The sequence below is a fragment of the Pan troglodytes genome, chromosome 12 (genome assembly GCF_028858775.2).
Source record: "Pan troglodytes isolate AG18354 chromosome 12, NHGRI_mPanTro3-v2.0_pri, whole genome shotgun sequence".
Classification (NCBI taxonomy): domain Eukaryota; kingdom Metazoa; phylum Chordata; class Mammalia; order Primates; family Hominidae; genus Pan; species Pan troglodytes.
In genome coordinates, this window is record NC_072410.2 from 93,772,376 (window position 1) to 93,786,120 (window position 13,745).

General features: G+C 51.4%; 2 protein-coding genes across 2 annotated transcripts in view; one reads left to right on the forward strand and one right to left on the reverse strand.

Annotated features, from left to right (window-relative positions):
* Positions 1 to 12,891, reverse strand: part of CLIP4 (CAP-Gly domain containing linker protein family member 4) — a 118,534-nt gene extending 105,643 nt beyond the window's left edge. Inside the window, exons 1-2 of the mRNA XM_063789191.1 lie at positions 12,766 to 12,891; positions 6,041 to 6,156 (exon numbers count right to left, since the gene is read on the reverse strand). The gene's annotated coding sequence lies outside the window, so the exon portion shown is untranslated. The remainder of the gene's footprint in view (positions 1 to 6,040; positions 6,157 to 12,765) is intronic.
* Positions 469 to 13,533, forward strand: PCARE (photoreceptor cilium actin regulator). The gene is made up of 2 exons (XM_515380.7): positions 469 to 4,614; positions 10,143 to 13,533. Exons 1-2 carry the CDS (start codon positions 947 to 949, stop codon positions 10,339 to 10,341), a joined length of 3,867 nt encoding a protein of 1,288 aa, XP_515380.2. The 5' UTR covers positions 469 to 946; the 3' UTR covers positions 10,342 to 13,533.
* Positions 13,534 to 13,745: the final 212 nt, after the last annotated feature.

The window sequence follows — 13,745 nt, forward strand, 5'->3', positions numbered from 1 at the left end:
GCTTGTTTTCCTATGAAGAAGTTTGAATAAGAAGCCTCTTCCCATGAAAGCATTGCCTTCCTGAGCGTAGTGACCAGCCTTGAGCTTTACATGGCAGTGACTTTTCCTGCTGTCCCCATCCAAACTGGGGGGATAGCTTTCCTGCTACCTAACTCAATTTTCTAACGCAAAGGAAAGCAACCTGCCTTCTTCATTCACTATCTTATTTAGAGACATTCTCTATACTAGAGTCCCGGGATTTTTATAAGCCACACAAACAATAATGCATTACTTCAATTATTATCTATTGTGTGTTTTGGGGGCTTCTTGATAACAGCAGATTGGAGCACACTTGGCTGGTTTGCCCTTATTAAACCGTGAAGGTCACTTCTCTTCCAGGGCCTGTAATCAACGAGCCCTCTCTTCTCTTCCACAAATGCCTCTCTTCCAGAGCCTTTGCAATTATGGCTCATTTCTCTAGGTTTCATATGGCAGGCGTCTGAACAGAATTAAAAGCATGAGCACGTGCAAAAATAATCCGCTTCCTAAGATAGTAAATGCTGAGAAGTTCTATATTAGAACACACTGTGAGTGCTGACTGGCTAGGGCATGATTAACCTAATAGGCTTAAGCTGCACTTGCTATCCACATCTGTCAGGACGCGAGCAAAACACAGGCCCCTAATCCACCAGGCTGGGGGCCTTCAGAATTGTCCTGCTGCTCACTAACAGCAGAGGGTTCCAAACTTAGAACAACAACAGGACGACAGGTACCACTCCCTCTTCACATTTGGACCAAGAAAATAAAGAAAGCTGGTTCCAAGTTTAGGATATTGTACCATGGACTTCAAAGAATTCTGGCCTGAAAATTGCCTGGATGGACTAGTAAGATTTCCTTTTGTTCCTATTTCAAATATGATTCTTGGAAAATTGTGAAGGTGGGTGGAAGACGACTGCAAGCTGAAATCATGGGGTGTACACCTTCACACAGTGACATTGTAAACAGCGTTGCAAAGAGTGGCATTCAGTTCTTGAAAAAGCCCAAAGCAATTCGGCCAGGATGTCAGGGTGGAAGTGAAAGAGGTTCCATCCCTTTGCTGGTTAAAAACTCCACCTGCTATGACGCTGGGGAGGGCCTGGCAGAGGAGCAGCGGAGTCCCAGGAGGAACCAAACCACAGCTAAAGGTCTTTGTCAGCTCATGGGAGATCCTGCTTCAGGCAAAAGGAAAGATATGGAAGGACTGATCCCAGGAACCAAAACCTCTTCATCCCAGCTGAACAAATCACAAAGCCACATGGCTAAGGATATTCCGTTCAAGACACAGGGTTCCCATGGATCACAAGGGGCAGACTTTTCTGGAGATGAGAGTGAGGAGAGTAGTACCCAAGATACTTCCAAATGGAAAAGGACAGCAAAATGTCACACGTCAAGCACACAGAGCCACTGCTACCAAACCATCCACCCTGCTCATGAGCCTGAAGGCAAAGTGGACTTCCCGGAGCCTCTGGTAAAGGCCCACCAGCAGGCTTACGCCTATCTACACTCCAGCCTCTCCAAATATGAAGCAATTCTGTGCATCATCCATCAGGCCACCCAGACCCGGGAGCTGCTGCAGCCCATGGTCAGCTTCCTGCTGCTGTGCTTTGAGGAGATCAGCCAGCTGTTGGGGGAGATCTCCAAGGATGGAGAAGTGCTCCTGCAGGAAGTCAGGGAGGATCTGGCTTGGCCTTTGAAGAAAAGAGAGCCCCAGGAGCAGCCAAATCTCCTGCAACAGCTGCTACAGTACACAGTCAGCAAGCTGCAGGTGCTCAATGGCACAGTGGCCTCGCTCACCGGCAGCTTCCTGGAGGGCTCCAGCAGCTACCTCCACTCCACTGCAACCCACTTGGAAAATAAGCTGAGCACAAAAAGGAATGTGGATGAACGCCTCCTGAGGGCTCTGGGGCAGCTAGAGAGCCTGGCGAGTGGCTGTGGCGACCCTGGGGTGCAGGGTCTCCCCTTATGCTCTGAGGACAGTGGCATTGGTGCTGACAATGAGTCCGTGCAGTCGGTGGACAAGCTGGGCAAGCAAACCAGCTGGGACCTTGCACCAGAGCCCGAAGAATGGAAGTCAGTGACTTCACCCCACACAGAGGCCAGGCAGTCAGGACACGCCTGGCAGCAAAGTCCATTCTGTTTGGGTTCAGGCAGACCCCAGGACTGCCTGCTCTCAGGGGCTCCTATGGCAAAGGTTCAGCCACGAACACAGGACGAAGCAAGGAGCCCATGCCTCTCCAGTACAAGCCCAGAAAATATCACCTCCCCACCTTTGAAGCTGGGGACAAGCACCCCATGTGATTCCTTTGGGATTGGGGTCTCTGTGGAACCACACCTTTCCAAAACCTCCAGGCCGATGGACGCTTCATCTCTTAGTGACAGCGAGGACAGCAGCCCAGAGGAGGAGGAGGAAGACAAAATGAGCAGCATGAGTCTGTGTGCCTGGCAGGAAAAAACTCCACATTCAAGGCCACAATCTTCACCTGCTGACCGGGAAAGCCCATTTCAGGCCCGCACCAGGAGGCTTAGGAGCCTCCAGGCCCAGGAAATGATTCTGAAGATGAAGGAGGCAATCAGCGAAAGGATCAAGTTTGTCCCTGTGCCCTGTGGGCACCAGGACTGGTCTGAGGAGGAGGAGGGGAGGATAGTGGTCCCCCCAAGACCTAGCACGGTAAGTGGCAGCAGGAGGGCCCCTGAGAGGCAGACGAGGTCCCAGTCAGAGTCGTGTCTCCAGAGTCACGTGGAGGACCCCACCTTTCAGGAGCTGCGAAGGGTCCAGAGGGACCTCAGTCAGAAGCTGGAGGCATTTTATGCCCTGGGTGCCAAAGGGCAGGGGCAGAGCCAGGAGCAGATTCTGCAGCCCAGAGCAGCAGCCGTGTGGCCCAATGGCACCTGCAGGGTCAGTCCAAGCAACACCACCAGCAGGCTCAAGGCATCCCTCACCAAGAACTTCAGTATTTTGCCTAGTCAGGACAAGAGCATCTTGCAGAAATGCAATCCCCATCCTGAGGACGAACAAGGCAAAGCTGAGAAGCTTCCAAATGCCATCCCATCAGGAGAGGTCAGTGAGGCTGCCAAGGCCACAGACTGGAATGTCAGAGGCTGTCCCACCAGAACATCCGTCAAGAAGCTTATTGAAACTTTCAGTCCCACGGAGAGTCTGAGGATGCTGGGGGACTCTAAGGACTCTGGGGCAAGTCCCTGCCTCAGGAATTGCATCATGCCCCCCAGATTTCCCATGTACACAGGGCTTGCCCCTTTGTATCCGAAGCCCCAAATTTCTCCAGCATCAGGCAGAGAATCTCTCAAAATGGGCATAGGCTGGAAGCCCTTAGCACCTATCTTTCCCCCTCTGCCTAAAGCAGAAGCAGCCAAGAGTGAGGAGCTCAGCTGTGAAATGGAGGGGAACCTCGAGCACCTCCCTCCACCGCCCCTGGAAGTTCTGATGGACAAATCATTTGCTTCTCTGGAGTCCCCAGAAAGCAGCAAGTCCACAGAGAACTCCCCCAAGGAAACCCAGGAGCCAGGGCCGGGAGAGGCTGGCCCCACCAGGAGAACATGGGCTTCCCCAAAGCTGAGGGCCTCTGTGAGCCCCCTGGACTTGCTGCCCAGCAAGAGCACCGCCAGCCTGACCAAGCCTCGCAGCACAGGGCCAGGGAGTGGCAGGAGCAGCTGCCAGCCCAGGAAGCCAGCCCTGGACCTGAGCAGCCCACCAGCCACCAGCCAAAGCCCCGAGGTGACGGGTGGGACTTGGAGTCAGGCAGAGAAGGCCACCAGCCTCTACAGGCAGCCCCGGAAGGCCATCGCCTGGCACCACTCCGGCCCTCCATCTGGACAAAACAGGACCTCAGAGTCCAGCCTGGCCAGACCAAGGCAGAGCCGAGAGAGAAGCCCCCCTGTGGGCAGAAAGGCCCCTCCCACGAGGACACACTGGGTGCCTCAAGCAGACAAGAGGCGCCGGAGCCTTCCCTCCTCTTACAGACCTGCCCAGCCAAGCCCCTCTGCTGTGCAGACGCCCCCCAGCCCACCTGTGAGCCCCAGGGTGCTAAGCCCACCCACCACAAAGTGGCGAACTTCCCCACCGCACCAGCCCAAGTTGCCCAACCCTCCCCCCGAGAGTGCACCCGCTCAGTGCAAGGTCCCCAGCCCCCCGACCCAGCACCCAGAAGCAAGCCCCCCTTCCTCGATTCCCTCCCCATCACCCCCAATGTCCCCTTCTCAGGGGCACAAGGAAACAAGAGGCTCTGAAGACAGCCAAGCAGTCATAGCCAAAGTGTCTGGGAACACACATTCCATATTCTGCCCAGCTACCTCCTCTCTGTTTGAAGCTAAACCGCCACTCTCAACAGCCCACCCACTGACCCCACCATCGCTGCCGCCAGAGGCCGGGGGCCCTCTCAGGAACCCAGCAGAATGCTGGAGGAACAGCTCAGGGCCTTGGCTGAGAGCAGACTCGCAGCGGAGAGCAGCTCTGTGTGCCCTCAACCCTCTGCCTTTCCTCAGGAGGACAGCTTCTGACCGCCAGCCAGGTGGCCGACCGCAGCCTCCCACCTTGGACCCCACCAGCACCTCTTATGAATCCCAGCTCGGCCAGAACAGGTAAGGAGTGTCCTGGGGTCACTGCCCTTCAGCGGCTTGGACTAGAGAGGAACAGAGCGAATGGGCCTCAGGATCTCCTGGGTCTCAGCAGTTTTCAAACTGTGCTCCAAGAGAAGAGGCAGTTGGGAAAAAGGTGTAGGGGGCAGTTCCAGCTCCCCCACTCTCCAACCTTGAGTTACTGTGCTCTTATCTGTTACACATTCCAGCTGCCCAGGAAAGATTTTAATTGAAAAGAGGCCCTGCTGTATTAAAAAAAATCAAGTTCAAATGAGAACACATGGACACAGGAAGGGCACACACCGGGGCCTGTCGGAGGGTAGGGAACAAGGGGAGGGAGAGCCTTAGGACAAATACCTAATGCATGCGGGGCTTAAAACCTGGATGATGGGTTGATGGGTGCAGCAAACCACCATGAACCAAATATATCTATGTAACAAACCTGCACGTTCTGCACATGTATCCCAGAACTTAAAAAAATATATATATATATATATCAAAAAAATAAAATAGTAAAGTTCAAAACACTCAAGTTAGTTCAACCCCACACACCCCATGTTTTACAGCTGGGGAAACTGAGATGAAAAGGCTTGCCCCTGTGGCTGGCTCACTGGTGCCGTGTCTCAAACCAGCAGCCTGGCTCCCCATGTTTCTGGTTCCCCGCAGGAGACCAGCATCTAGTTGGGAGGTTCTCAAGCTATTTGGTCCCAGGATGGCTTTAAACCCTTTAAAGTTATTAAGAGCCCAAAAGAGCCTTTGTGTGTGGAGGCTATATCTATCAATGTTTACTGTATTGGAAGTTAAAACTGAGAAATATGTAAAATATTATTTTTTTTAAAAATATGTTAACACAAATAATATACTCTTATAAAAAGTGTGTATTTTCTTGTGTCTACTTTTTTTAAAGCTTTTATTTTAGGTTCATGGGTACATGTGCAGGTTTGTGATGTAGGTAAACTTGTGTCACAAGGGGTTTATTGTACAGATAGTTTCATCACCCAGGTACTAATAATACACAATAGTTATTTTTTCTGCTCTCTCCCTCCTCCCACCTTCCACCCTCAAGGAGGCCCCAGTGTCTACTGTTCCCCTCTTTGTGCTCATGAGTTCTCATCATTTAGCTCCCACTTATAAGTAAGAACATGCAGTATTTGGTTAGTTTGCTAAGGATAATTAATGGCCTCTAGCTCCATCCATGTTCCTGCAAAAGACATGATCTTGTTCTTTGTTATGGCTGCATAGCACTCCATGGTATATATATGCATTACATTTTCTTTATCCAATCTGTCATTGATGGGCATTTGGGTTGACTCCATACCTTTGCTATTGTGAATAGTGCTGCAATGAACATTTGCATGCATGTGTCTTTATGAAAAGAGTGTCTTCTACAACAACAAAAAATTTAGGGAGAAGAGTAGCACTGTCTTACATTTTTTCAAATCTTTTTAGCATCTGGCTTAATATAAGATGACCGGATTCTCAGCTCTGCTTCCATTGTCAACCTGTTGGGATCTCACACCTCATGTAGACGCGGGGCTCTCCACCCTGCATTCACAAAAGAATGAGTGAGAAGGAGAAGTGACATCTTAGTATTATGATGAAAATAGTTTTGACATCGTGGGCCCCCTATAAGTGTCTCAGGAATAACCAGGGGCCCCCAGACTACACTTTGAGAATGGCTAGTCCTGGAGGCATAGAATATAAATGTGTGGCTTCCCATATCCCCAAGGACCTGGCTCCACTTCTCCTCTAACTTCAGAGGTTTGTAGAGTGAGAACAAGAGTCTTCATGAGTGCTGAGCACCAGAATCCAGGGGTGGGGCTGCTACCTCTCCCCCGGGCAGGCTGAGTTCCAAGTGTGCCTTTCTCATCAGGGCAATGGACGTGCATGTCATTGGCCCAGCCGTGCAGACAGGCCCAGGCATGCAGCCGCAATGGGGCATGAGTCAAAGTGTAGCCATTGCTGGACACTGAAAGAAGAACTCGTATGCTCAAGTGGTTATTTTACAGAATACACGGGGAAATGTGCCTTTTCCCAACCTGGCATAGAAACAAAAAAAAAAAATGTCTGAGGTCTATTAGAGAAGAACTCTTATTAATGTGTCTATCAAGATCAGACAAAGCTCAACTAACATCGGTCCTTGCTATCTTTGCATAGCCCACGATTGTGTAAATCAGCAGTTAATTTCTGCCAGAGTGATACGTTTTGCAGACTTCACAATCTGTCCAGGCACAAATGGTAATTTTTTACAAAGTACTCGGCAGTCAATGTAAAATAAAGATATTATCTTGGGAAAGTTGTGCATTATTACAGTTAGATAAACTTCCCCAGCCACTTGAAAGAAATGAAATATTGATTATTTTTGCAAGAATCTTAATGTAACATTGCTCTTTTCTTAAATCTAAAATGAGCTTCCTACAGTACAGTGGTTTTCATCTGAGAACCTCTATATATGTTAATGCATTATTCCTCACTCCCGCCACTTATTCAGTTATTAGATTTCTAGAACTGTGCCCTTCAGCAGAAGAGCTTGAGAGAACAGGGACAATAAAATGGCATTAATTAAAAACACTAACATTTTAAAACAGCAGGAGCAATAATAAAGTAACATAAAATTGTTCAAGAAGAAAATGATGCCCTTCTCTCAGCCTTCTCCTCAGAATAGGGCAGCCTAAAAGGTTGTTTTATGTCCTGAATCTCAATACTTGGGGCAGGGGCGGCAGGGAGGTAACAGTGGCTTAAAAGAGAGAGGACGGTCAGGTGCAGTGGCTCACGCCAGTAATCCCAGCACTTTGGGAGGCTGAGGTGGGTGAATCACCTGAGGTCAGGAGTTTCAGACCAGCCTGGCCACCATGGTAAAACCCCGTCTCTACTAAAAATACAAAAATTAGCAGGGTATGGTGGCACGCACCTGTAGTCCCAGCTACTCGGGAGGCTGAGGCACAAGAATTGCTTGAACCTGGGAAGTGGCAGTTACAGTGAGCCAAGATCGTGCCACTGCACTCCAGCTTGAGTGACAGAGTGAGACCTCATCTAGAGAAAAATTTTAAAAAAGAGAGAGAGGGGAGGGTTCATAAACAGGACGCTTCCCAAGGTCACGTGGAAGGTTGTATAATGACTCGCAACCATTCCCCCGCCTCTTATGACACCACACAGCTGTAAGCCTTCCCACACTGTGAGCATGTGATGGGAAAGTGCTCATTCCCCAGAACCCCTGCCCCCAGGTATAAAGTTGGCATCTGGGAGCAGAAGTGCACCTGCTGAAAGCACATCAAGCCTTTGCCACCCTGTGAATGGCAAGCATTTTTTTTCTGCCATCCTGCATATGGGGAAACACCACCAGGGACTAGGCATGATTTCCCCAAGATCATGCAACAAGCCAGTGCCAGGGAGCCAGAGGCTGCTCAGAACGGGCTGTTTCCCCAAGCAGGGACATGCAGGGACACAACCACACCCATGATGTCTTGCAGCTGAGGCAGGCCTGCAAGCTGAACCAGCCTGCCCTTCCAGTCACTCCGTGCGAGGCAGAAGCCCCCTTTTTAGAAAAATGGATGATGTTTATATCTCCTGATCTTGGGGACCTGGGGATTGGGAACAGCCCTTGGAGGCTTACCCAGGAAGCTCAATTACTGAGCTTCAACTGTTATTTCTGTGCCAAATCCCCTAGCGGGGGTACCAGCCTCTAGGTCTCAGGATGTTGGGGCAGTGTGTGCATTTGAGAAGGCTCCAGACTTTCTCCCCTCAATGTGGTGTTTTCAGTCTTCACCTGGCCTGGACTGCCCAGGCATGCACGCTCTGCCGCCCTTACTCAGTCTCCTGGATCAGATACCCAGTGGGCCCTGGGCCCTGAACTCCTGTAGGGACCTGTGATGGGGCCGGAGGCCAACACAGATGAGATTGGCTCCATGGCACAGTGAGTTGGGTTCCTTCCTGTCTGACAACCATAGCTGTGTGCTGGTCTTAGCGCCCACCCCACTTACCCACGACTCCTACCACCCACCTCGATCTTGTTCAGATCCAAATGCAAACATATTCTCCACTGGTTTGGCATCCCATGTATGCCTAACCTCACAGAGCTGAGCACATTGTGCAATAAAGCTCACAGATCAGGCAAGAACGTGCTGTCGCGAGCAGAGAGAAGGGCCTTCTTGCCTGTGCATGTGGGGAACTAGGGTCCTGTCCTGGCCCTGAGGCAACTGATTGAGAACTCTGACCAAGGCCTCATAGTCCCTGTAGTAGGATAGTGTGGTCCCTAGAGTCCTTTCCTAGTGTGACTTCCTGTTCATTCAACAATGCAGCTCCATAGTGTCGCTACCCACCTATGGGGCACTTACGCTATTAATACAATAGTATGCCAAGGGTCTTCCATGCTTCACCCAGTATTGATACCTGTGAGTGCCTGATGAGCTGGGTACTATTATTACTTCCTTTTTTAATTTTTATTTTTACTTTAAGACGGAGTTTCACTCTTGTTGCCCAGACTGGAGTGCTATGGCACAATCTCGGCTCACTGCAACCTCTGCCTCCCGGGTTCAAGCGATTCTCCTGTCTCAGCCTCCTGAGTAGCTGGGATTACAGGTGTCCGCCACTATGCCCGGCTAATTTTTGCTATTTTTAGTAGAGATGGGGTTTCACCATGTTAGCCAAGCTGGTCTCAAACTCCTGACCCCAGGTGATCTGCCCTCCTAGGCCTCTCAAAGTGCTGGGATTACAGGTGTGAGCCAGCATGCCCGGCCTATTACTTCCATTTTATAAGGAAGGAAGCAAAGATTCAGAGGGGTGAACTAATAAGCCAGAGAGTCAGGACTTGAAACCAGGCAGTCAGCCTCTAATTCCCACTCTGGGAAGCCTCAGGCTGTCCTGCCAGCAGACGGCCAGCGTGGTTTCCTGGGCAGGTCCCCTGCTAGCCGAAGCTTGCTCCATGCTCAGGGCCACCCTCCATTCTGCACTCCCAAGGCACTCCCAAATCCCACTCAGGCTCCTGTGGGGGTCCTCTCCCCATGCAAAGCCCCTCTTAGCTGTGTCACTTGGCAGCTGGGAATCTGTTCCAGCCAAATGCGGGGCCTGGGCTGGGCCAAGCTGTTTGCATTTTTCTCTATTCAGGAAAAGGGTGGCAGCTGCGCGAAGCCGGTTTTTTCCTTGTTGTTGTTGTTGTCTTTAATTCAACTGGCTAAGCCTAACCCTTATTAAACAAGAAGTGCTTTAAAAACAAAAACAAAATAAAGGCCCAGCTCCCAGAGCTTCTGAGGGAGTTGCTTTGTTCAGAGCAGCAGGATCCAGGGCTTCAGGGGAAAGAACAGGACTCAGCCAGTCACCCCAGCTCCCGCAGCGCCCACCCCTGCAGGCACACGGCAAGGGCGGCACCAGCCTGGCAAGCCTGGTACAGAGGGCAGAGGCCTGGCACCCAGGGTGAACAGGCTTGTGGGAGAGGGCTGGGGAGGGACAGAAAGGGAGAATGGAGGACAGGGGTGGGGCAGGAAGGAGCAGCAGAGGAGGAGTGTCTGACCTGCACTTGTCCTTTCTCTCGGCAGCAGCAGCGAGGAGAGCCCTAAGAAGGACACAGAGCCGGGGAGCAGCCCCTGTTCTCCTGAACTGCAGGGCGGCACCAGGCGTGCATCTCCCCCAGAGTTCTGTGTGCTGGGCCACGGGCTGCAACCGGAGCCTCGGACCGGCCACATCCAGGACAAATCCCAGCCAGAGGCGCAGCCCCAGCAAGAGGAGGTGTCCTGACAGGCTGACGAGGGGGCCACACTCACACAGTCACCCCAGAAGGCCAAGTGTGACAGCCAAGTGTCCAGCCTGACCCAGAGATGATGGGCAAACCAAACTCCTACTGAGGTGTCCTGGAAAGGCCTAGAAGGTGCACTGCCCAGCGGGTCTGCTGAATTTTAAACAATCGCCATTTTCAGTCCCAGATCTTGCTCTGCCTTGGGGTTCAAAGGTTAACCAGAACTTTTAGACCCCACAATGACAGTATTTAATGCTTCAACTGCTGGCCTTAATTTGAGGTGGGGTGGGGGGTGGAGAATGTATTTGTTGCATGCTTGATAGGGTTTTAACTGGGTTCATTCCTTGAGATCACTTAAGCCTCACAACAGTGAATGAAGCAGATAGCATTCTTCAGTTTTGCGCATATGAAAACCGAAGGTGTGGGGAGAAGCCCCCTCAAGTGTCTGGCTGAAGGTCATACAGCTAAGAAGAGAATAGAGCAAAATTTTGCACAGATGAGTCTGGTGCTAGAATCTCTCTGCTCTTTTTATTACATTCCATTGCCCATAACTATTGCGTCACTCCACCTGCCTAAAGCAGACATGGGTGCGCAAATGGTCGCAAAGCTTCTTTGTTGTAAGGTTAAGTAGCGGCACAGCATTGACAAAGTCCCTATTGAGAGCTTTGTTTAGAAGTGCATGGCTCCCAAAATGAGAAGGCTGAGTGAGCTGGGATTAAAACACACAGCCCCACCCGTCCTCTGTCCTCTCGTCCTTCCCAAGCTCAGTTTCAATGCTGTAAACTTAAAGCTGACAGCTCACAATACCAGCCACGCTGCCTCTCGGCCTAAGCATGTAGCAAATGCTCTCACTGCCCTACGCATTACATGCTTCTCGACTGAGTAGGGTAAACCAAGCCTTCCAAACAAGGCAGCCCATTCTCCACATGCTGTGGGCGCTGGAGCTCAGAAGATAGCGTGGGTGAGACATAGGTACTCACACACCGATCTCCCCTCGGAGGCTTCTTGGCCAACTTTATTCCCAGGTCATCTTGCAGAACTTCTGCTGGAGTCGAAATCAAAGTGAAAAACAGTTGTTCATGCCAAAAACCTGCTTCTGCCAATGAGCTAGATATTTGCTGCAGATCTTGGAATGCTTCCACTGGAGGCTGTGGTGTGCGTTCTATTTAGAAAAGATTTTGCAGTAATTGAGTGATTCAATGCCGGCTCAATGGGTTGGCAAAAGACAAGAATTCTTACCCACTGGGGTACAGCAAAGGGACGATCCTCCAGATCTGCTGCAAAGCTGATTTTTAAAGTTTGGGGTAATTATAGACCTCAAACCCATTCTTGCTGAGACTGTGGGCTCAAAAACTTGTTAAACTGGGTCCCTAGGGACTACAGCAACCTCCCCCAGAGAGAGGCTATGACTCTAAGTAAATGAATCCCACCTCGGCTTGTCCAATTATTATTCAAAGGCACTCAAAGAACAGCTGATTAAACTACCAAGAGGGGCCACAACCCACCCCTCTGCTGGAAAGGGACACACCCAGCTGTCTGCTCGCGTTTGCTCCTGTTGCCGCCCTCATCTCAGAGAAGTGCTCAGGCAGTGCCCAGGCCAGCCGATTCTAGAGCCAAGCCACACCCACTGCTGGGTGGACACTTAGGAGCTGCCTGGACTGCAGGCAACGCAGGGAAGTCCAGCCACCCAGGCAGGGCAGGGGCCAAGGTAAGCACGTGAGGATGGACCAGGTTCAGCAAACTTGCCCGACAGAGATCTGGGCATTCTCCCTAAATGGTTGGGCAGACCAACCATTGGGTCACCATGGGGTGAGCCTTAGGTAAGCTGGGCACTGAGCTGAGTGAGCAGGAGACACACAGTGTGAGCGGCCTTTGAGGTCTAGCTCACAAGTAAGTGGCTTCAGGTAGGACTGCTCAGAAAGTGGGCCCTGCCTGGGCTCGGATTTAGGGGCAGGATTCCTGGAGGTCCGAGGAAACGAAGCTGTTTCCCAGCTGCAGGGAGACTGGAGTGGGACACAGTGGGTGAAACTGGGGTACCATGAGGGGGTGGAACCCCAGGAATTATAAATATTTTCATTACTGGAACCAGGATATGAAGTGGAGCCACCCCAGCAGTGAGGGGAAGCAAGGCTGAGTCTCCAGCCCAGGCCTCCTTCCGTAAAGGGCCTCATCTTAAAAGTCCAGGGCTGGGTAGAAAGTGGAAAGGGTGGCCGAGTGCCCCCTGCTGTGACCATGCAAGCTAGCAGCAGCAGGGAGCCAGGCAGAGTATTCCACCACAGAAGGGGTCAGTATCATGGAGAACACGCAGGAAGGGTCCGGAATGAACAACTGCGCTTTCTGTGAGCATGCATGGCAGGAGGCTGTCTGAGACTAGAGGTTGCCCCTCGACAGGCTAGGCTGGCAAGCAGCAGGAAGTGCCCACCCACCATATTGCAGGCAGCAGACGAAGGGGTACAGGGCACCCGGGATCCTGCCATCAGCTGTGGAGATGCCCATGATGCCTCCTTGTCCCTCTGGAGGACCTCCACATTTGCTTGGGGCCAACGTGTGCCAGGGCAGGGTGAGGCTCCTGCCATAGGTCCCCACACGCGATGTCATAAAAGCCCCCAGCTGCCACCAGACCCAGGCAGCCGGGACAGTGAGCTGGTGACACCATTGTGTTGCCCAGTAACCCAAGGCTACTGGAATTCCAAGTCAGCTTCCCCCACTCCAGGGAAGATGGGGAGGGGTTGCCAAGGTGCTGAGGGCTGGGGGTCAATTAGGTCAAAGGTGAAGCAGTGCTGAGCCGACATAGGAGCAGGCGGGTCAAAGATGTGTTTTTGGCCACCATACCAACTACCAGACTTAGCTCAAATTACATGTGAATTAGACTTTGTACAAAAGGAATTAAATCCACAATGGAACAGTTTTGTGGCATCTGGTCAGTTTTGCCCCACTAGAGACCAGATCTTCCACAAACTTGAGTCTGCCTTGGAGCACACATTGCTGGTGGCAGGAGGGGCAAACCCAGCTGTACAGCTTCTCAGACAAGGGCTGCTCACGCCCACCATCTCCCCTCTACCCAAGAATGGTATCCTTGCTGGGCCAAATCCACTTCCTTTGCCCAAGGGGGAAGGGAGGACAGTTTTTCTTTGTTCTGCTTTTTGTTTTAATAAAAATTATTAAGCCAATGAACCCAACTCATTGAAGACCCATGAGTCTATACTTTTTCTTCATAGAGTTAGAAACCAAGGACTGTCCGGGATGCAGAGAAGGAGGAACCCACCACAGATCAATCTAAGGGGTACACGTCATACCCATCTTCTCACTCGGGCCAGCTCCACTCTGGAGGAGCACAGCTTTCATCTTCCCGACCATGGAGACCCCAGAGCTGTGGAGAGGGAGGTACTGAGCCCAGCCCTTTACC